The 23,466-nt window shown below is 36.0% G+C and overlaps 1 protein-coding gene across 1 annotated transcript in view; it reads right to left on the reverse strand.

Annotated features, from left to right (window-relative positions):
* The window catches only part of CDC40 (cell division cycle 40), a 54,191-nt gene that overhangs the window by 21,245 nt on the left and 9,480 nt on the right, over nucleotides 1–23,466 (reverse strand). The window contains exons 2-4 of the mRNA XM_059941419.1: nucleotides 14,601–14,687; nucleotides 8,120–8,249; nucleotides 1,178–1,261 (exon numbers count right to left, since the gene is read on the reverse strand). Of these exons, the coding sequence (XP_059797402.1) occupies nucleotides 1,178–1,261; nucleotides 8,120–8,249; nucleotides 14,601–14,687 (301 nt within the window). The remainder of the gene's footprint in view (nucleotides 1–1,177; nucleotides 1,262–8,119; nucleotides 8,250–14,600; nucleotides 14,688–23,466) is intronic.

Below are 23,466 nucleotides of genomic sequence, written 5' to 3' on the forward strand. Positions count from 1 at the left end.
TTTGGGATGATTCAAGTGCATTACATTTACTGTGCACTTTATTTCTATTATTATTACATTGTAATATATAATGAAATAATTATGCAACTTACCATAATGCTGAATCAGTGGGAGCCCTGAGCTTGTTTTCACTTGCCACCCACTGATAGGGTTTTGATATGAGTCTGCAAGCAGTTTATTATGGTCTGTGAAGTCAAACCTCTCTGCTAATGATAATCTGTATTTGCAGCCACTCCCCAGCGCTAGCATCACCGCCTCAGCTCCACCTCAGATCATCAGGTATTAGAGTCTCATAAGCAGCGCACAACCTAGATCCCTCGCATGCATAGTTCACAGTAGGGTTCGTGCTCCTATGAGACTCTAATGCCACCACTGATCTGACAGGAGGCGGAGCTCAGACGGTAATGCAAGCAATGGGGAGCGACTGTAAATACAGATGAAGCTTTGCTCATTCACCTACTGCTCACCTCCTGCTGTGCAGCCCGGTTCCTAACAGGCCACGTACCAGTACCTGTCTGTGGCCCGGGTGTTGGGGACCCCTGATATAGGCTCTAGAGTTACTAAGTGCCCTCGTACAAACAGCATACTCTTCTATCAAACATTTTATGGATAAGATTCCAAGGGGCTGATGAGCTTTGTGGCAAGTTAGCATTTAGAGTATGATGCTTTGTCTTAAAATAAGTACAAAATGAATACAAGTATAAACATATGTTTTAAAACACATATTCAAACTCAGACTTCAAAGCAACCCTTGAAAGACAATCTCCACAGACATGCACGATGAGATTTTTTTCTGCTCTGTTAAAATGGAGCTTGACATTAGTGTTGAGAAATAAACTGCTAAAATCAGATATACATTAGTTTTCAGTTCTTGAATGATTTCTACAGGACTGGAACTGTGCCAAGAAATCACCCCCCACCCCCCAACCCCGCTGCTACAGGTACGACTATCTTCCTTACAAGGCTGCACACCTAGTAAGTGGCAAAAGCAAGCTCCAAACTAATAGTTCTATACATTGCTCTAAACTATATCCCACTATTGTCTCAACTTAAAAAAAAAAAAAAATCAAGAGATAAATTACATACTAGTTTTTCCCTACTGTCCAAAGTCAATCTACAAACAATAAGTATAGGTATATATATTTGATATTAAATATTGATATTTCAAATAAATTACCTTGATTTTTTTCTGCTTCTTCTACAGAACCAATATACTTAGTAGACACTTGATGGTTATCTAATGAAGGGTCCAACGCATAACCTGAAAGGAGAAAAGTACAAATTACTGACTCCATTTTTTTCCATTTACAATTCATTTTAATTCTATACACATTTACTCATTTTACATTTTCCTTCCCAGATGCTGAAAATGGTCTCTTTTTTTGTTTGTTTTCTTGTGACTTTATTTCTTCCTTATGTTCTGAAAGTATTACAGCTTCCTTTATCATCAGGATGTACACACCAATAATTCTATCACAAGCAAACCAAATTTTCGATTGTAAAGTTGCTTGTGCAAGATAATTTCAAAGGCCTTTCATTGTGTTGGATCTCTCTGAGCTTATCTCCAAAAGAGTTATCACTTTATCACATTCAACTGTCCACTGTTACTCTGAGGACTAATCCTTCTTTCGTGAGCTATGTTTCTATTTAGAATCATTAACCCAAATCTCAGGCTGGACAATGAATGATTTCAGTAGAACAGATGAATCTAGCATATTGACATTACATTACTAAGAGCCCGTTAGGCCAAAATATCAAACTTTAGTCTTAAATTTTCTAAGAGCTTAAAAATATACATACATCATACATTCAGGAGTTTAGAAATCTTTTTATTTTTGGTAACAGATAATGCATGGTTTAGTTTATCAAGTTATATAAACCTTTAAATAAAAAAGAAATAGGGTAAGAAGAATTACATAAAATTTAGCTATTATTTTGGAAATGCTATTCTCAGTAAAGATAGTCTTCCCTCCCAATTTAAAAACAGTATATTTCTACTTCATAAATCATTATTTATATTTCTTTGGTAAGAGCAGTAAGGATATCTACTAGCATATTTATATACTCCTTCAGCTAGAGTGTATAGCTACATATAAATGTAGTCTTCAGTGGTCTATGGGAACTTCAGGAAAGAAAGTCTATATTAACTCAAATCAGTTTTTCTTCAACTGGGGGTGCTAGTATGATAAATGTTTGGTAAAATCAGTTTTAGTTTTCACAAAAGAGAGCTAGATCATTAAATCAGTCTATGGCCTACAACCCATGTGAACAATCATGAAATACTACATAAGAGTACTTGCGCATTTTTTTTTAACGGTACATTCTAGTGAATATAGTTAACAATTAGATTTTCTTATTTATTTATTTACATTTTAATTTTCCAGCTGAAGATTAAAGGGAACTTCTTTTGGGAAAAAGAAAAAGATTTGTCATCAAACATACTTTTCAAACAAGCTAAGCACATAGGTGCTCAACTCACCCTCATGATACGCTAACACTGAACCAACCACCTAGGTATTAGCTCATTTGCATATAGTTTTTTCTTTGGTATTAAAATATGTTCTTGGCCTGAGGAGAGAGCTTGATGGCAGAAAGCAGCTTTGCAACCTCTGAAGTCACAGGTTCAAATCCCATAAGTTATTTTATCTTTCATCTCTTTGACACAGAGAATAGTGTTTAGTGTTCTATAAATTATTTTTCTAAAATGAGAGTTCATAAGGCTCATGTAAAATTTAAACCAACATACCCTAAGTTAAAAATCCCCATCTCAACCATAAAAATTTATCTAAAATGTAATTCTGCCTTGAAGGAGATATATGTCTACACAAATGGCATTGCATTATGTGTTTAGGGAGATGATGTAGGAGGCAGAGAGGGAAGGGAGATCTCTGGTTCTTCTTATGGTCTCTGTGTAAGCACCAACTGCCAGCTCATCTGGCCTGGAATTTCCTCTTCTTCTGACGAAAGGAACTTATGTTCTCCTCCTTCTCCACACCCTCTGCGGTAAAATCTTTACTGCCACTATCACCATTACCACTACCGCCTCCCACCCAGGTAATTAGGGGATAATAGTATTTTCCCTTTACTAATAAGGGTTGTTAAATATTTATATATTGATAAATGTCTTACTAGAAGTTAGCCAGCAACAGAACAAGATATAACTCTAACACTACAGAATTTTAGTCCAATTAGTTTTCTACCAACCTATGTCTCAAATAAGTGAATATATCTATATTTAAGATCTGAAATATTCTTATCTATTTTTCTGAAGCTTATTTTCCATTTTATCTTTTTAATAGAATTACTGTTTACTTCTTTTTTTTAATTTTTGAATTTATTTTCTTTATTTTTTTGGCTGCGTCGGGTCTTAGTTGCAGTACACAGGATCTTTCATTGCAGCGTGCTGGCTCTTCATTGTGGTGCGCAGGCTTCTTTCTAGTTGTGGCGTGTGGGCTGCAGGGCACGTAGGCTCTGTAGTTGTGGCGCGGGGGCTCCAGAGCACGTGGGCTCTGTAGTTTGTGGCATGCGGGGTCTCTTGTTGAGGTGTGCGAGCTCAGTAGTAGTAGCGCATGGGCTTAGTTGCCCTGCGGCATGTGGGATCTCAGTTCCCTGACCAGGGATTGAACCTGTGTCCCCTGCATTGGAAGGCAGATTCTTTACCACTGGACCACGAGGGAAGTCCCAATGTTTGCTTTCTTTCTTTGTAGTTTTACTTGAAATGGCTCTAATAATATTAGTTTTATTGTTAGATTCTTAAGATTAGTAATATTAATGTCTCAATAGGTAAATGAGAAGAGACTGTAAACAATTTGCAAAAGAATGATTACAAATATATGAAAAAACCTTCAAACCTCACTAGTAATCCAAAAGTATAAAGTTAAAATAAAGAAATACAATATTTTGACTATCAAATAAACAAAGGAAAAACAATCATATGGATCTTGAGTAAGGAGAAGTAGGATTTTTATACATGGTGGTGGCAGTAAAAGTTGGGAGAATTCTTTTGGAAAACAATTTGACAATATATAACAAAAGTTTTAAAAACATTTACATTCTTAGATCCACTTCTGGAGATTCATCTTAATAACGAAAAAAAACCCATAAAGTTTTATGCACAGACAAATTCACTACCACGTTTTAAAAAGCATTTTACTGCAGCTTAAAATATACATCACCACATTTTAAATAATGAAAACCAGAACTTGCAATCTAAATGATACAAGAATTTTTACATAAATTATGACATCTTCATTCAGCAGGGTATTTTAAAAAATCATTTAAAAATGTTAATAAAAGGGTTTAATAAAGAGTTAATATTGAAGTTAAAACTCAGTTAATAATGAGTGTGGTGAAACTAAAGGTGTTTATTAATTAAAAAAAATTTTTTTATTAGAGTATACTTGCTTTACAATGTTGTGTTAGTTTCTGCTGTACAATGAAGTGAATCAGCTTAAACGTGTCTATTTAAAATTTTCCACTTTCATAGACTGGTGTAGAGAAAATCATGAGCAAAAGGAGGACAAAGGGGAGAAACCTCACTGAGAAGCCCCAAGTAAGACCAGTAAGGGAACAGGCCAGAAACCCAAGACAAAAAGGGAGGAGAACAGGACAAAAGAATTCACACAAACCATTGAGAGACTAAGAACTCAGGACAAACATGATAAATGGGAGCTAAAAGCAAAACTGTAGCATAAGTAAATGGGATGATACAGTAAAGGAGACTATCTTCACAGATTAAGGAATAGAGGTGGCTGTGATAAACTAAGTAAAATAATACACTTAGATTATAACACTGCTATAACCATTTAAAAATGGTTAGAAAAGTAGGATCAATGTTTGTTCTATATCCCAGCAGAGTTATAGAGTGATAAATATGAGACTTAGGTAAAGATGAATTCCTGGACTTCCCTGGTGGTACAGTGATTAAGAACCCGCCTGCCAATGCAGGGGACATGGGTTCGATCCCTGATCCAGGAAGATCCCACATGCTGCGGAGCAACTAAGCCCGTGCACTACAACTACTGAACCTGCACTCTAGAGCCCGTGAGCCACAACTACTGAGCCCATATGCCACAACTACTGAAGCCCGCGTGCCTAGAGCCCATTCTCCACAACAAGAGAAGCCACCACAATGAGAAGCCCCTGCTCGCCGCAACTAGAGAAAGCCCGTGCGCGGCAACGAAGACCCAACACAGTCAAAAATAATAAATAAATAAAATTAATTAATTAATTTAAAAAAAGCTGAATTCCTGTGCCATCTCCTTCATGTCTCGTAGGTAAGAGAGACATGTCCTGTGTCTTATACAAGATATTAGGAAGGTTTGCTCGCTGGTACTTTGCAAATCAGAGAAGGTAACAGAAAGGTCTCATAGCTTTACATTCCATGTGTAAGAGTGAGAGGAAAAACTCAGATAGGAATTACTATCAGAAGCTAGACAAGAACTTTCTATGAGAAAATCAGACTTTTAAATTAACAGAAGCTATATGTGCTTAGTACTTGGGGGTAAAGAAAAAAAGACTGCTAAACCTGAGGTTGGTTAACTTGTTTATTAATTTAAGTTCAGATAAATGGTTCTCAGTTCTAAGATTCGCATAAGGGAGACAAAACATACATTACTTAATTTGCAAGTGGCTACTCCTTTTATTCCAGGCCACCTAACACAGTATACCCCACATTCCTTTTTTATGTCTTTAACTCACTAAATAGTTCAATCTCTGTCCTAGTCCACCCCCTCTTAATGGAAGAGGCAAAAAATACCAGCTATTTTTTTTTCAAATAAGCCGTTTCTGAACCTGGGTCTAAAGCCAACTGAATAGCTTTCAATGCTATAGGATAGTTCAAGAAAAGTAGGTATCTGTATGAACTTAATTTGAATTTTTTTTCATCTGTTTTATTTTGTTTTAAAGATTTAAGCTACCCAAATTATTGCTTAAGGCCCTTCCTTCTAAAGTCTAAAAAAACCCATGCAGAGTCTTTAAAAGTCTGTTTTATTATAGGCTAGGATATAATAAATTCATGATGCAATAGAATTGATTTTTACGTAATGCACCTATACTTTAGATTTACATGGGATCCCTTATACAAGCAATGGGTACAATGCATTTATAACCATTTTATTGGACTGGAAGTGTCACTGAACTCTTTTAGGAGATTTCAGAGGTATAAAGTCTTTGCTATGACTTTTGGCACCTGTTAAGTCAATTATAACCTTGCCACGGTGAAATATAATTTAGTATATGTCAATCATTTTACAACTAGTTTCCAAGAACATATTGTGGATAAATAACTAAGACTATCTGTACTAAACCTCTAAACTAATTCACGATGAATCAGTTTGCATTGCTCACTAAAAACTAGAAAAAAGTAATTTTCTAACATTAGAATAATTATGTAAATTGTAATATAAACCCATCAGTGGATATTACATAGCACTTAAAAATAATAAGCTTTGAGATTATAAAGTAACACTGAAAAATGCTTATGATAGAATATTGAATTAAAAAGTTGCAAAATTTTCAGTTTAGAAGGATTATAGCTCTGTAATACAAATATGTATAATAAAAAAGACTTGGAGGAATAAAATATCTACTAAAAGTAGATATTTTAGTATAGTGGGATTATAGGTAACCTTTTTCTTCTCTTTCCTAAATGTTTAAAATTTGTTTATGTTATTTTTTAGTGAAAACAATTGCTATTAAAAAGCATCACCGAATACGTAACATTTCACATGATATTGATTTCTCAACTTTTTTTTTGGGTGCTGTCTTATAATAATGGAAGTTAATGGTAGATAGGACAGAAAAATCTGTTTAGAACTTTAAAAAAATTCTATAAGAAATAAAAGGAGGAGGTATTAGAATTTTAACTACAAAGAAAACTAAATGAAAATAAGAGAGACAATGTTGCTGATGTCTAAAAATGTGATTATTAAATCTCTTGTTAAAAAAGTTCAGGGCTTCCCTGGTGGCGCAGCGGTTGCGAGTCTGCCTGCCAATGCAGGGGACACGGGTTCGGGCCCTGGTCTGGGAAGATCCCACATGCCACGGAGCAACTAGGCCCGTGAGCCACAACTACTGAGCCTGCGCGTCTGGAGCCTGTGCTCCGCAACAAGAGAGGCCGCGATAGTGAGAGGCCTGTGCACCGCAATGAAGAGTGGTCCCCGCTTGCCACAACTAGAGAAAGCCCTCACACAGAAGCAAAGACCCAACACAGCCAAAACTAAATAAATTAATTAATTAAAAAAAAAAATAGTTCAGAGTTTTCTTTTTCAGTTACTCTTTGGGGAAGAGAACATCAGCATAAGTAATTGATTCATAAAGATCACTACAACAGGCATAAAAACATTCTCAGTTACTTTGCTCACCCACCCTACCAAAAAGCTCTTCAAAGCAGAAGGTGATCAGTATGTCTGTCAACCTACAAATGTAGATTATGGGAAGGGAAAGAAAAGGCACTACCAAATATGGACAAAGCTGATATGTGACCAGACCTATGATCTGTAGAACCATCAGCAAGGACATTATTATAAAGACCATCTTCTTGTAGAGGGGATTCCCAGCCTTGTATGCACATTAACTTTCTCAAATCCCACCACTGATAGGATATAAATATTTTACGCAATGAATTTGTGGCCATTCCATTTCCTGATATCCCTCAGTAATCAACAGAAAACTTTTCAGAGATAAAATTTGAGAAAGAGAGTAAAGTCAACTAGTGCATAAGAAGATAAAAATATACCTCTTAACACTATCCTGTTATTTACCAATTTCAACAGCAGTCTACATGCAAGTCATTCAATAACAAGCGTTTAAAAAGTACAACAGAGAACGTTCTGTTTTTAAGACCACAGAATATTACCAGTACTCAGAAATCAGAGCAGATTTAGAATGACAGCTAAAAATATTAGTGCACCTTCCCATTTGTATAAATATTTATAGATGTGTATAAGAAAACATACTACCCTTTTAAGGAATCCAGGTTAATAAATTTAAAAAGCCAGAAGATAAAATCGATTATTGCATGCACACACACACACACACACACACACACTCTCTCTCACACACACCCCCCCCCCCCACTTCTAATAAGGTTTAACTTGAAACTCACGTATCACCTTACCGTATGTGGCAAAAGTTCTTCTTTGCTGTTCAAACATAAAATCATTGATATGGGCTGGTTCAGCATATCCAGAAAGCATATTTCTAGGGGCAGCCATTTGCTGTGTTCTGAAGGGATTTTCTGGTCCAAACTACAATGTTATAAGAAAAAAACAAACAAAAACCACCAAATTCTCAGTGTATAAAGCTAGAATTAGTAGAATTATTGCACAATGTATTTTTAACTCTAAATCATCAGGGGCCCATTAACCTATTTGGGAACATGCTCACCTCACATGGTTTAGTACAACTGGACAATGGGGGTTAGCACTGTTTGGCAGCCACTAGGACTGGAGAGGAACCAGCTCACCCAAGCCTATGTGTGGCTATTGAAATTTAAATTAATTAAAATATTCAGTTCCTCAGTCATACCAGCCACATTTCAAGAGCTCAACAGCCACATACAATTACTGGCTACTACATTTTCATTATTGCAGGAAGTTCTATTTGACAGTGTTGCTCTAGATAACTGAGACACACTATAGTTTTGTCTAAATGATGATTTGGGGGATTTTTGGAATGGTACCATGATGTAATTTAAAAAACACATGTTTCTCTGCTACTAGATTATGAGTTCCTCAAAGGTGAAGACTTAGAACCCTCAATACTTTCCATAGTGCCTGGCATATAGAAAGCACTAATGAAGGAAAGATTAATCAGAGTCTCACTGGGGGCAGAAGATAGGAAATAGACAATAAAAGTAAAGTGCTTGAAAAAGTCCCTAGGAAAAGACATTACAAATGTAAATAAAACTTCTCCACTCTGAAAAGTCACACTATGAAAATCATACACAAAATAGTGCCATTATTATCTATATGTTTACAATGTTTTGAGTTTCCAGAATGGCTTTCCAAATGTTATTTAATTTGATCTGTACAAAAATTCTGGAAAGTTAAAGAGGTATTCTCTTTCTCATGTTAGAAGTGGAGAAAAAGGTCAAGATGACATACCTTGCCTGCCTAAAGTCACTAATGCTATTAGAAAAGGTATCGGGAAGATCCAACTCTTTTCTTTCCAGTTTTAAAAATAAAGAATAAAATGAACTTCCCACTTTGGAAACAGTGGAACTAGACAGGATATTTTTATTTGAATTCTGGAAGGTCGACTGTCATAATAAATATTTTGACATTAGAACATCTTAGGTCACTACCATTTGAAACCACCTTTTCCATGATACACTTCCAGAGCCATAAATATAAATTATTGATCTTTCCTTAACCAGAATGTTGTCTTCTCTACATGTCAACATTATGCTATGCATAAAAATCTGAATTTAAACATTAATTTGCCTTATAATTTTTTCTGCTTTAGAAGAAAATAAATTACTATAATATTCCTTTCTATTGACAGCTTCCATTTCTAGGTTTAAAATGATTCAATCTTAAGATATCTGATTCATATATAAAGCTTTTATTACTATTTATTCTAAATTATAATAAAGGACAGGGCAAGACTTTATAGCCCATATTAGTTCTTCCTGAGCTGACGGGTGGAAATGTAGGGAAAAAAATCTAGATTGCTGAATGCTGGAAGCTACAGTTAACTTCATTCAGTCATGAAATTTATTACAAAAACAAAAACATCCATAAAATTAAAGATAATAAAATGACTTAAGTTGACTAGATGATCTAATTGCTACAGTCAGTTAACATCTGCAAAGCAGCATGCAATATTTCTGGGGGTAAAAAATTCCAAAATGATAAAAATCCCCATTGCCTATATTGTTACTCCTATCACATATAATAAATTACCAATCGTTATGCTTATAATTTCCAATTTAAAAAAGGAAAGTACAATTTCCATATTCTAATTTTATTAAGATTTTACAAAAAGGGAATAATTCTTCTACAGGTCATATATATCAAACTGCCTCCATATTTTAAAGAAAAATTCTCAGTGTTAAGAACTTTGATTTCTATAAGAGTATAGATCCATATATTACAGCAAAGTATATCTTGTGGTACTCTTCCTAACACTGTCTAAAAATTTAAACGTGCTTATATTTCATACATATTTAAGCTGAGACAACAAAAAAATCTTCCACTGATATAGGAAGCTGCCTGGGGCAGGCTCATCTACTTCTGGCTCACCTTAACTTTCTGGTTACTGGCAGCTATTGGAGCTGACCTCAAAGACATTACATGTCAACAGAGGAAGGCAGAGAATGTTATTCAGCAGGACTCAGCTCTTACCAATTACTCTCTCAGATGTTCCTGGTCTGTGTGAATATGCAACTCTTAATTCTGGGTTAACCATTAAAAAAACAAAACAATGCATATTTAAAAATACACAAAACTGATTTCTAAATGCTTCTTTTCAACTTTTGGTAGTTAAGTCTAAGCCTAAATTTGTATTCAAGTGATTTTTTAAAATACATATTCAAGTTAATTAGGTATGAGTATTTAATAGTTTTTAGCTAAGATAATATTGAAGTACACCACAGTCAATTACAATTGTAAATCTCCCATATAAAATATACATATTTATGTATTAATTCAGACATTGTACCAAAAAAGAAAATGTTTCTGAGGTAAGTAACCTTACATCTTTCATCTCAGTGAAGTAGTGATTTATTTATAAACTTGGGAGAAAAGCATTTTTAATTTAAGACATTAGTTGATAAATCTAAGAGATCCATGTATTATAAGGCAGTGGTTCTCACGTCTTCAGCAGGCAGAGTACTTGAGGGTTGATGCCTTAGCAGTATATTATAACATCACAGGAATTAATAAAATTCATATAAGTAAAAATTGACTATATGAAATCATAACCATGAATTCATATATAGGAAAAAAACCCATGTTATTCAACAAATAATCATATACTCAGGTTGCTGTATTAAGTTTTCCATTAATATTCATTGCAGTAATCAATGTATAAAACATTTATAAACAAATTTTAAGGCGAGAAGAGCATACTGATTAATTATTATTTTCTATAATTTTGGAAAAGATCACCACAATTCAACTTTATTGGCAGAATACCTCAATCTTGTAAGACATAAGCACAGTTTAATTATTATGATAGTATATTTTATTAGTGGTTCTATGACCTTGTGCCTCAGTTTCCTCATCTATAAAATAAAAGAGCTGATCTATATGACTTCTAAAGTCCATTCTAACATTAATATTTATAGCAGCCCTTACAGGCCAGATTTTAAACAGTAACTGGCATTTTCCCCCTCTAAAACTTTATATTTTTTCTATTCCTAAAAGTAATATTATTTTAAGGAGTCTGAAATTCTCTCTGAGGCTTATGGGCTTTATATGAGTCTAGAGAAGCTAACAAACAGACTTTTCTCTAGGCGGAACCAAAAGGATTGAGTGAAATGAAGAAAATCACTGGACTAAAACAATGGCTATTATGTCTTCAGGTTCCTTCTGTAATTTGAGAAAGCTTATCTGGATAACTAGGTAGATCAACTAGGAAAAGTCCTTGGTTGGGAGGGAAACCAGTAATTTATAAAATAGCTAATTTGTTAGTTTACTGAACTAATAAAGTCAAAACTGCACCTTCTAAATGGTCTTATAGTTATGGAGTGATTGTTAAGAATGATCTGGACTCAAAGCCTCAAATATGGCACTTGCTGGCAGTATAATCTGACAGTTGAATTCCTCACTATAAAATAGGGATAAAAGTACTTACTTCATAGGGTTGTAGTGAGGGCTAAAGGAGATAAGGTATACAAATCCCTCAGTGTGGTACCTGGCATAGTGTAATAAATGGTAGTTTTATTTTATTAGTTTCCATCCCTGGTCTTTTCCATCATGCAAACCTTTAAAATTAATCTTCCTAAAAATTCTTCTGTTAAATCAAGACCAAACTCTTTACCTTGGCCCCTAGAGCCTGTGCAATACTGACTGTACAAAGTACTATTCTAGCCTTATCCCGTTCTCCCCTACTGATGATGACTAAAACACTACAGTTCTTTAGATTTTATGATTTGGCTCATGCTGTTCCCCTCTGTCTGGAATCTTTCCTCATAAAGGCCTATCTAGCCATCAATGCCAATAATATTAACATAAATAACAATAAAGGCTATAATTTATTAAATGCTTATTCTGTGCCAGACAGTTTCCTAAGCACATCGCATATTATCTCATTTATCCTTATAATTTGGTAAAGTAGAAATTATCTTCATTTTACCTGTGAAAAAACTAAGATAATCTAAGGTCACATAAGAGCTAATAAGTGGTCTGTTTAGCCCCACATCTCATGTTCTTAACCTGGATTGTATCGCTTATTTCAAAAAACATTTGCCGGGCTTCCCTGGTGGCACAGTGGTTGAGAATCTGCCTGCCAATGCAGGGGACACGGGTTCGAGCCCTGGTCTGGGAAGATCCCACATGCCGCAGAGCAACTAGGCCCGTGAGCCACAACTACTGAGCCTGCGCGTCTGGAGCCTGTGCTCCGCAGCAAGAGAGACCGCGATAGTGAGAGGCCCGCACACCGCGATGAAGAGTGACCCCCGCTCGCCGCAACTAGAGAAAGCCCTCGCACAGAAACGAAGACCCAACACACCCAAAAATAAATAAATAAATAAATTTAAATAAATAAATAAATAAAAGTAAAAAACAGGGGAGTCATCTCTTTTAAAAAAAAAAAAAATTGCCAGTTACAAATACTTTCATGGAACTTTTATCTTTATAACAAGATGCAATCTCTCCTTAAACTTGACTGGTGCTTTAGAGGCACTATAAGAAACAGTCTGGTCTCCATCTTTTTTTTTTTAAAAACACTTAGCATGTCCTCTCTGGTAAACACTAGCTTGAGAAGAAGGATTAAATCTTGTCTCTAATGATGGATTCTCAAAATATGAGAACTTGAATTTCATCTAGCAAAGTTCCTGGTAATACCCTTCCAGACTTTGCCAAGTTATACGTACCCTAGTCATAAAGTTCAAAGTTGATAATTTATTATGTCACAGACAATTCCTTTGAAAAATTGTAATTTTTCTTCACTTTTCAGTCCCATCACTCTTTCCTTAAATTGTTGACAATAAGCACTGAAATGTTCCTAACATAAACTAGTTGATATACTTAATGTGAGGTTCCCTAACACGGGAAAAAAAAGAACAGAAAATTAAAGGACTGATAATCCCCAAAATAGAATGATAAACCTACTGCCTCATCAATAGCACCAAAAATTTTTTGACCTTTTGAATTTTTCTTGAAAGTTTTGAAAACTAATCATACAGCAATACATTAGTTATGCATAGGACCTAAAAATTTAAGAAAAACAGGCTTCATAGAAAATACACTGACAAAGGAATGTCATACACCATGCCACTTCCAAATTTTCTCATTTTCTAAAGTTAGTGGCTTAAATTGAAGTACTTTACATTAAAAAAAAATCATACAGCGCGCCAGTGCTAAAATGGTGTCAAGGGATATAAAACAGCCTATAATTCAACAGGTTATAAGGATTTAGGAAATAATGGAATAAAATAAAAAATGTACCAGTCTCAGAGCATGAGAATGAGTTTTTTGCTTACTGTACACTTAGGAGAACAGCTAGAGCACTAGCACTGACATCCTTGGCTGTGCTATACATTTCCATTGCCATATTTTAAGTGACTATGGAAACCTAAGCAGGCAAAAATTACATGAAATAGCTTTATCAAAAAAAAAGACAATGACTATATGCTAAAAAATCAAAACTATTAAAAAGTACTTCTTTCTCCACCAGGGTGCAATAAGATATAGCTCCTCATTTCTATCTTTAAAAGTGCCCTTAAAGATCCTGCTACTGAAGCCATATTATTATTTCTTATAATGACCTTTTTCTGATATCTGTATCTTGTCAATCAAGCATTCTTTTCTCCTTTTTAAAGGCTAAATACCTAGAAATCTAATCTTTTCTACAAAGACTTTCCTAAATGGACAATTTTCACTATTTCTGCTTTTTTGTTTCTTCTTCTTCAGCTTTTTTAATGCTTCCATCACCATTTATCATCATCAGAAAAAAGAATCCATAAGATGTCTGACTCAGAGCAAGCAATAAACCATGTGACTATTTTTGAGCAGTGACCACGTCAGTATGGTACCTCTTTTTAGTGCTGAACACAGCAGCATTTGTCACTAGATGTTTCATAATATACTATGCATTAATGAAGCTAATCAACCAAAATTTTTTCCCTCATGTTTAACTTGTAATACTCCCTTATCAAAACTGAGAGGAAGATGTTAACTAAGTTTGCATCTAAGAATTAGATATTATTCTTACAAAAGCGTACTATTTAACTTTTGGAGAATAGAAGGATATATTTTCCTTTCTTTTTTAAATTGAGATATAACTAACATATAACACGATATATTTTCTAACAGTTTAAACAGTATACTTTCATGAGAAAACACTGAAAAATTCACCAACTGTTTATCACGTATGTATAATTTAAATACTATTAGCAAAAGACACTCTTTAACTATAATATGTTTTCTTACCTCAGGAGCAAACATGGTCTCATAGGTAGGATTATATTGAACCTCTTTGACAGCAGGGTCAAGGTGAACTCCAGTCTCCAAATCTTCCTACAAGAAAACCAAACAAACAAGATACGACAAGTATTGACTGTATTTTAGAAACTACATTAAGGTCACACTAGCCATTTTAACATCACTTTTATGAAGATTACACTAGTGCTATGTGATTAATATATAATTCTATATATTAATGTATAGGATTACATATAATTCTAATAAAGACTAATAAAAGTAATGTAAACAAAGACTAATAAAAGTAAACAGTTATAGAGATTAGAATGCATAACAAAAATTTTTTCCTTCAAAAACATTGACTTTATCCCATCTGAACAAATTAAAATTTCTAAGTAAGTTAATACCACTCAAAGCCTTAAAGTAAGAGAGTCCAGCTCTTTTTTATGAACTCAAAAGACCTGATCTTCTGGTTCTAAATTCAGGAGAAGCACTCCTTTATTCAGACCTTATTAGCTATGTACCCAGATGGACTTGCTTAGGGACTGCAGAAGAAACCAAAGGAGGTGGCAGGGCCCAAATCTTCTAAATCTAAAGTCTAATAATCTACGTTGACTATTAAATTCATCCCCCAACTTAATGAACATAAAAATCTCATCTCCACTGGAGAATCACTGGTAGTCTATCTTTTGTGTAGCCCCACCACTTAAACAATACATGCAATGCATACAATATAACAATTTTCTAGCCTGGATCTCTCCCTTGAACTCTAGGGATTTATATATCTGAGCTTCAACTCAACATGTTTTCTCCCAGGATGTCTAACAGACATCTCAAACTTAATATACCCAAAAAGGGAACTTCTGGTTTCCCCTTCCCCAATGACTCCTTCTACCCTCCTCTAAATTAACCACTATCCCCACCTTTACATGTGTTCAGGCGAAAACTGCCACAGTTATCCTTGACTCCTCTTGCTTTCACATTGTATATCCAACCCATCAGCAAATCCTCTACCTTCTATGGACACCCAGAGTTCAACCACTTCTCAAGTCCTCTTTCACTATCACCTCAGTCCAGTTTATCATTTTGCACCTGGATTACTGTAATAGCCTCCTAACTGGTCTCCCTGCTTCTGCCCCTGTCTACCCACAGCCTCACTCCACACAGAGGCCAGTGTGATTCTTTTAAAATATTAGTCCAATTATGTTACTTGTTCACTCTAAACCCTCTGGTAGCTTCCCCATTTAGGGTAAGAGCCTAACAAAGAACTACAGGGCTCATTACCAAGTTGTTTTCAGAAAGTATGGCTCCCAAGGGTAGTTTTATAGGGCATTTTTGTCTTCCTGTATTGTCCTGCCTGAGCATTTACTAGTAAAAACATGTTATCAGTACATGTTTAATTTATATATCAAACATGTTATAAAGTTGCTTTACAAAATTTCCTTTAATTAGGGTATTCAAGTTATATTTTGAAATTCTTAAGGAAGTTATATATCTATGAATTATATTTCAGGAAAGCTGAAGTTACAAAATCACTATTATAAACTGAAGAAGTCTGAATCTAACTGGTTGAGAATTTACCCTCCAAATCTGTCCCTCACCCCTACTAACTTCTGTCTTCACCTAGCCCTGTGCCTGTGCTCACTTTACTCCAGCCTCACTGGCTCATTTGTTATTCCTGGAATTCACCAAAAGACAATCCTGCTTTGGGGTCTCCGCACTTCCTGTTTCCTCTTCTTGGAATGTTCCTTCTCTGGATACCCACATGACTGTTCTCTCTCCTTTCAGGTCTCTACACAGTTTTCCTACTTTCCCCTTACCTTGCTTTATTGTTCTCTATTATATTTATCATCACCTGACATGTATTAATTGTCTACCTCCCTCTATTAAAGTATAAGCTGGCCTCCGTAGACTGGTGGAGTCCAGCAGGAAGCTTTAAAGAAGTTTCATGCTGGGCCTCACCTCATATTTTCTGATTTAATTCCTCCCGAGTGAGGCCTGGTATTGGTTCAACCTTCCCACATGATTCCAAAGTTGCAGGCTGAGAATCAAGTCTAAGCAAATTGACCATGAAGTCCTTTCACAGAGGAACAGAGAGAAGTTTGAAAAGGGACCAGATATTCTGAAGCCCTGGTCTATAGTGTGTATGTGTATGTTTCTTTGTGTGATATTGTCTGTTTAGGTTTGCTTTTACCATTTGTCCTAGGGTTCTGACTGTTTGGGTTTTTTTTTGTTTGTTTGTTTTCTTTTTATGAGTATGTGTTTATGTTTATTTGTGTGATTTTTGTCTGTTTAGTTTTGCTTTTACCATTTGGTTTGGGGTTCTGTTAGTTGTTTTTTTTTTTTTTTTTTTTCCTATTTTTCTTCCTTTTCTGCCGAGCCATGTGGCTGGCAGGGTCTTGGTGCTCCGGCCGGCTGTCAGGCCTGAGCCTCCGAGGTGGGAGAGTCAAGTCCAGGATATTGGACCACCAGAGACCTCCCAGCCCCATGTAATATCAATCGGCGAGAGCTCTCCCAGAGATCTCCGTCTCAACATTAAGACCCAGCTCCACCCAACAGCCTGCAAGCTCCAGTGCTAGACACCCCATGCCAAACAACTAGCAAAACAGGAACACAACCCCACCCATTAGCAGAGAGGCTGCCTAAAGTCATACTAAGTTCACAGACACTCCAAAATGCACCACCGGACGTGGCCCTGCTGACCAGAAGGACAAGATCCAGCCCCACCCACCAGAACACAGGCAGGAGTCCCCTCTACCAGGAAGCTTACACAAGCCACTGAACCAACCACACCCACTGTGGGCAGACACCAAAAACAATGGGAACTACAAACCTGCAGCCTGCGAAAAGGAGACCCCAAACACAGTAAGTTAAATGAAATGAGAACACAGAGAAATACACAGCAGATGAAGGAGCAAGGTAAAAACCCACTAGACCAAACAAATGAAGAGGAAATAGGCAGTCTACCTGAAAAAGAATTCAGAGTAATGATAGTAAAGATGATCCAAAATCTTGGAAATAGAATGGAAAAAACACAAGAAACGTTTAACAAGGACCTAGAAGGACCAAAAAGCAAACAAACAATGATGAGCAACACAATAAATGAAATTTAAAATTCTCTAGAAGGAATCAATAGCAGAATAACTAAGGTAGAAGAATGGATAAGTGACCTGGAAGGTAAAATAGTGGAAATAACTGCCACAGGGCAGAATAAAGAAAAAGAATAAAAAGAATTGAGGACAGCCTAAGAGACCTCTGGGACAACATTAAATGCATCAAGATTCGAATTATAGGGGTCCCAGAAGAAGAAGAGAAAAAGAAAGGGTCTGAGAAAATATTTGAAGAGATTATAGTTGCAAACTTCCCTAACATGGGAAAGGAAAAAATCAATCAAGTCCAGGAAGTGCAGAGAGTCCCATACAGGATAAATCCAAGGAGAAATATGCCAAGACACATACTAATCAAACTATCAAAAATTAAATACAAAGAAAAAATACTAAAAGCAACAAGGGAAAAGCAAGAAATAACATACAAGGGAATCCCCATAAGGTTAACAGCTGATCTTTCAGCAGAAACTCTGCAAGACAGAAGGGAGTGGCAGGACATATTTAAAGTGATGAAGGGGAAAAACCTACAATGAAGATTACTCTACCCAGGAAGGATCTCAGTCAAATTTCACAGAGAAATTAAAACCTTTACAGACAAGCAAAAGTTAAGAGAAATCAGCACCACCAAACCAGCTTTACAACAAATGCAAAAGGAACTTCTCTAGGCAGGAAACACAAGAGAAGGAAAAGACCTACAATAACAAACCCCAAACAATTAAGAAAATGGGAATAGGAACCTACATATCGATAATTACCTTAAATGTAAATGCATTAAATGTTGCAACCGAAAGACAAAGACTGGCTGAATGGATACAAAAACAAGACCCGTATATATACTGTCTACAAGAGACCCACTTCAGACCTAGGGACACATACAGACTGAAAGTGAGGGGATGGAAAAAGATATTCCATGCAAATGGAAATCAAAAGAAAGCTGGAGTAGCAATAATCATATCAGACAAAATAGACTTTAAAATAAAGACTATTACAAGAGACAAAGAAGGACACTACATCATGATCAAGGGATCAATCCAAGAAGAAGATATAACAATTGTAAATATTTATGCACCCAACACAGGAGCACCTCAATACATAAGGCAAATGCTAAGAGCCATAAAAAGGGAAACTGACAGTAACACAATCATAGTAGGGGACTTTAAACCCCACTTTCACCAATGGACAGATCATCCAAAATGAAAATAAATAAGGAAACACAAGCTTTAAATGACACACTAGACCAGATGGACTTAACTGATATTTATAGGACATTCCATCCAAAAACAACAGAATACACTTCCTTCTCAAGTGCTCATGGAACATTCTCCAGGATAGATCACATCTTGGGTCACAAATCAAGCCTTGGTAAATTTAAGAAAGTTGAAATCGTGTCAAGTATCTTTTCTGACCACAACGCTATGAGACTAGATATCAATTACAAGAAAAAATCTGTAAAAAAACCCATGGAGGCTAAACAATATGCTACTAAATAACCAAGCAATCACTGAAGAAATCAAAAAGGAAATCAAAAAATACCTAGAAATAAATGACAGTGAAAACACGATGACACGAAACCTATGGGATGCAGCAAAAGCAGTTTTAAGAGGGAAGTTTATAGCAATACAATCCTATCTCAAGAAACAAGAAATATCTGAAATAAAGAACCTAACCTTATACCTAAAGCGGTTAGAGAAAAAAGAACAAAAAAAATGTCAAAGTTAGCAGAAGGAAAGAAATCATAAAGATCAGACCAGAAATAAATGAAAAAGAAGCAAAGAAAACAATAGCAAAGACCAATAAAACTAAAAGCTGGTTCTTTGAGAAGATAAACAAAATTGATAAACCATTAGCCAGACTCATCATGAGAAAAAGGGAGAAGACTCAAATCAACAGAATTAGAAACGAAAAAGGAGAAGTAACAACTGACACTGTAGAAATACAAAGGATCATGAGAGATTACTACAAGCAACTATATGCCAATAAAATGGACAACCTGGAAGAAATGGACAAATTCTTAGAAAAGCACAACCTTCCGAGACTGAACAAGGAATAAATAGAAAATTTAAACAGACCAATCACAGGCACTGAAATTGAAACTGTGATTAAAAATCTTCCAAGAAACAAAAGCCCAGGACCAGATGGCTTTACAGGCAAACATTTATAGAAGAGCTAACACCTATCCTTCTCAAACTCTTCCAAAATATAGCAGAGGGAGGAACACTCCCAAACTCAATCTACGAGGCCACAATCACCCTGATACCAAAACCAAAGATGTCACAAATAAAGAAAACTACAGGCCAATATCACTGATGAACATAGATGCAAAAATCCTCAACAAAATACTAGCAAACAGAATCCAATAGCACATTAAAAGGGTCATACACCATGATCAAATGGGGTTTATCCCAGGAATGCAATGATTCTTCAGTATACACAAATCAATCAATGTGATACACCATATTAACGAATTGAAGGAAAAAAACCATATGATAATCTTAACAGGTGCAGAAAAAACTTTGGCAAAATTCAACAACCAGTTATGATAAAAACTCTCCAGAAAGTAGGCATAGAGGGAACCTACCTCAACATAATAAAGGTCATATATGACAAACCCACAGCCAACATCGTTCTCAATGGTGAAAAACTGAAACCATTTCCTCTAAGATCAGGAACAAGACAGGGATGCCCACTCTCACCACTATTATTCAACATAGTTTTGGAAGTTTTAGCCAAGGCAATCAGAGAAGAAAAGAAATAAAAAGAATCCAAATCGGAAAAGAAGTAAAACTGTCACTGTTTGCAGATGACATGATACTATACATAGAGAATCCTAAAGATGCTACCAGAAAACTACTAGAGCTAATCAATGAATTTGGTAAAATAGCAGGATACAAAATTAATGCACAGAAATCTCCTGCATTCCTATACACTGACGACAAAATATCTGAAAGAGAAATTAAGGAAACACTCCCATTTACCACTGCAACAAAAAGAATAAAATACCTAGGAATAAACCTACCTAAGGAGACAAAACACCTGTATGCAGAAAACTGTAAGACACTGATGAAAGAAATTAAAGATGATAGAAACAGATGGAGAGATATACCATGTTCTTGGATTGGAAGAATCAACATTGTGAAAATGACTATACTACCCAAAACAGTCTACAGATTCAATGCAATCCCTATCAAACTACCACTGGCATTTTTCACAGAAGTAGAACAACAAAAAAAATTTTTTTTAATTAATTAATTAATTTATTTTAGTTTTGGCTGTGTTGGGTCTTCGTTTCTGTGCGAGGGTTTTCTCTACTTGCGGCAAGCGGGGGCCACTCTTCATCGTGGTGTGCGGGCCTCTCACTGTCGCGGCCTCTCTTTTTGTGGAGTACAAGCTCCAGACGCGCAGGCTCAGAAGTTGTGGCTCATGGGCCTAGTTGCTCCACGGCATGTGGAATCCTCCCAGACCAGGGCTTGAACCCATGTCCCCTGCATTGGCAGGCAGATTCTCAACCACTGTGCCACCAGGGAAGCCCAGAACAAAAAGTTTTACAATTTGTATGGAAACACAAAAGACCCTGAATAGCCAAAGCAATCTTGAGAAAGAAAAACAGAGCTGGAGGAATCAAGCTCCCTGACTTCAGACTATACTACAAAGCTACAGTAATCAAGACAGTATGGTAGTGGCACAAAAACAGAAATATAGATTAAGGGAACAGGATAGAAAGCCCAGAGATAAACCCATGCCCATATGGTCACCTCATCTTTGATAAAGGAGGCAAGACTATACAATGGAGAAAAGACAGCCTCTTCAATAAGTGGTGCTGGACAAACTGGAGAACTACATGTAAAAGAATGAAATTAGAACACTTCCTAACACCATACACAAAAATAAAATCAAAATGGATTAAGGACCTAAATGTAAGGCCACACACTGTAAAACTCTTAGAGGAAAACATAGGCAGAACACTCTATGACATCAATCACAGCAAGATCCTTTTTGACCCACCTCCCAGAGAAATGGAAATAAAAACATAACTAAACAAATGGAACCTAATGAAACTTAATAGCTTTTGCCCAGCAAAGGAAACCATAAATAAGACTAAAGACAACCTTCAGAATGAGAGGAAGTATTTGCAAACAAAGCAACTGACAAAAGATTAATCTCCTAAATATACAAGCAGCTCATGCAGCTCAATATCAAAAAAACAAAGCTTCAATGAACCCTGTGGTACATGACTCTTTATGAATTATGGTTTTCTCAGGGTATACATTGCAACACTATTTACAATAGGCAGGACATGGAAGCAACCTAAGTGTCCATCGACAGATGAATGGATAAAGAAGATGTGGCACATATATACAATGGAATATTACTCCGCCATAAAAAGGAATTACTCAAAACGAAACTGAATTATTTGTAGTGAGGTGGATGGACCTAGAGTCTGTCATACGGAGTGAAGTAAGTCAGAAAGAGAAAAACAAGTACCGTATGCTAACACACATATATGGAATCTAAAAAAAACAAATGGTTCTGATGGACCTAGGGGCAGGACAGGAATAAAGACGCAGACGTAGAGAATGGACTTGAGGACACGGGGAGGGGGAAGGGTAAGTTGGGATGAAGTGAGACAGCAGCATTGACATATACACTACCAGATGTAAAATAGATAGCTAGTGGGAAGCAGCTGCATAGCACAGGTGCTTTGTGACCACCTAGAGGGGTGGGATAGGGAGGGTGGGAGGGAGGCACAAGAGGGAGGGGATATGGGGATATATGTATATGTATAGCTGATTCACTTTGTTATACAGCAGAAAGTAACACAACATTGTAAAGCAATTATACTCCAATAAAGATGTTAAAAAAAAAGTATAAGCTACAGAAGTTGGATTTTGTATGCACGAATGTGGCCTTAATCCCCTAGAACTATTCCTATCATATCACCATCTTTATTCTGTTGGCCACTTGCAGATGTAGGATAGATCTGTAAACATAATGCAAAGATAATGCAAAGTAACATCACAAATTTTGCAAAACAGGTAGGAAAGCATGAAGTTGACAGTGATGCTGGAGAAGAAGCAATGCCACTGACAAATGAAGATCTCGTAGAGTTAGACCAGGTAATGACCAAAGATAGAAAACTGACAGGAAAAGTAATAGTATAGGCACACAGTTATTGTTCCAAAATTTTGTCACTATTAAAACACCCCTCACCAAAGCAGGTGACTTAGTTTCTCTACTTTACAAAGATAGAGTCCTTCAGGTCTGACTCTCTTAAACTTCCTTCCTCTCTTGTTTCAAATTTGTCCACATCTTTATCTTATCTCTTGACTTCAATTTCCAGCCCAAATTTTTATCTGCAGCCTTGACCATACCTAGCCTCTGTATCCACATATCTAACAGCCTATTGAACTTCATTATATGGATATTCCACAGCATCAAACACCTTGCTATGTCCAAAACAGAAGATACCATTTCCCCATGACTCCACTGTCACACACTAACAAATTAGGCAGTGAGTCTTACTGATTCTACCCCTAAAATATTTCTCTAGCAACCCTACTCCCACTTTCCCTTCTCCAGCATCCTAGTTCAGACTTCATATCTCGCCTGGTCTATTATAATATGTCCTTATCTGCTTTAACGTACCCCCATTTTTGCCGTATTAGACTAATTGCTGACTTTTTAAAATATCAAGCACTTTCATGCTTCCTGTGTTGTTGGCAATGTTACTTTGTTCCTTATGCATTTCCCTTTGCTATCTGATAATATGT

Source organism: Balaenoptera ricei, chromosome 12, assembly GCF_028023285.1.
Source record: "Balaenoptera ricei isolate mBalRic1 chromosome 12, mBalRic1.hap2, whole genome shotgun sequence".
NCBI classification, from domain to species: domain Eukaryota; kingdom Metazoa; phylum Chordata; class Mammalia; order Artiodactyla; family Balaenopteridae; genus Balaenoptera; species Balaenoptera ricei.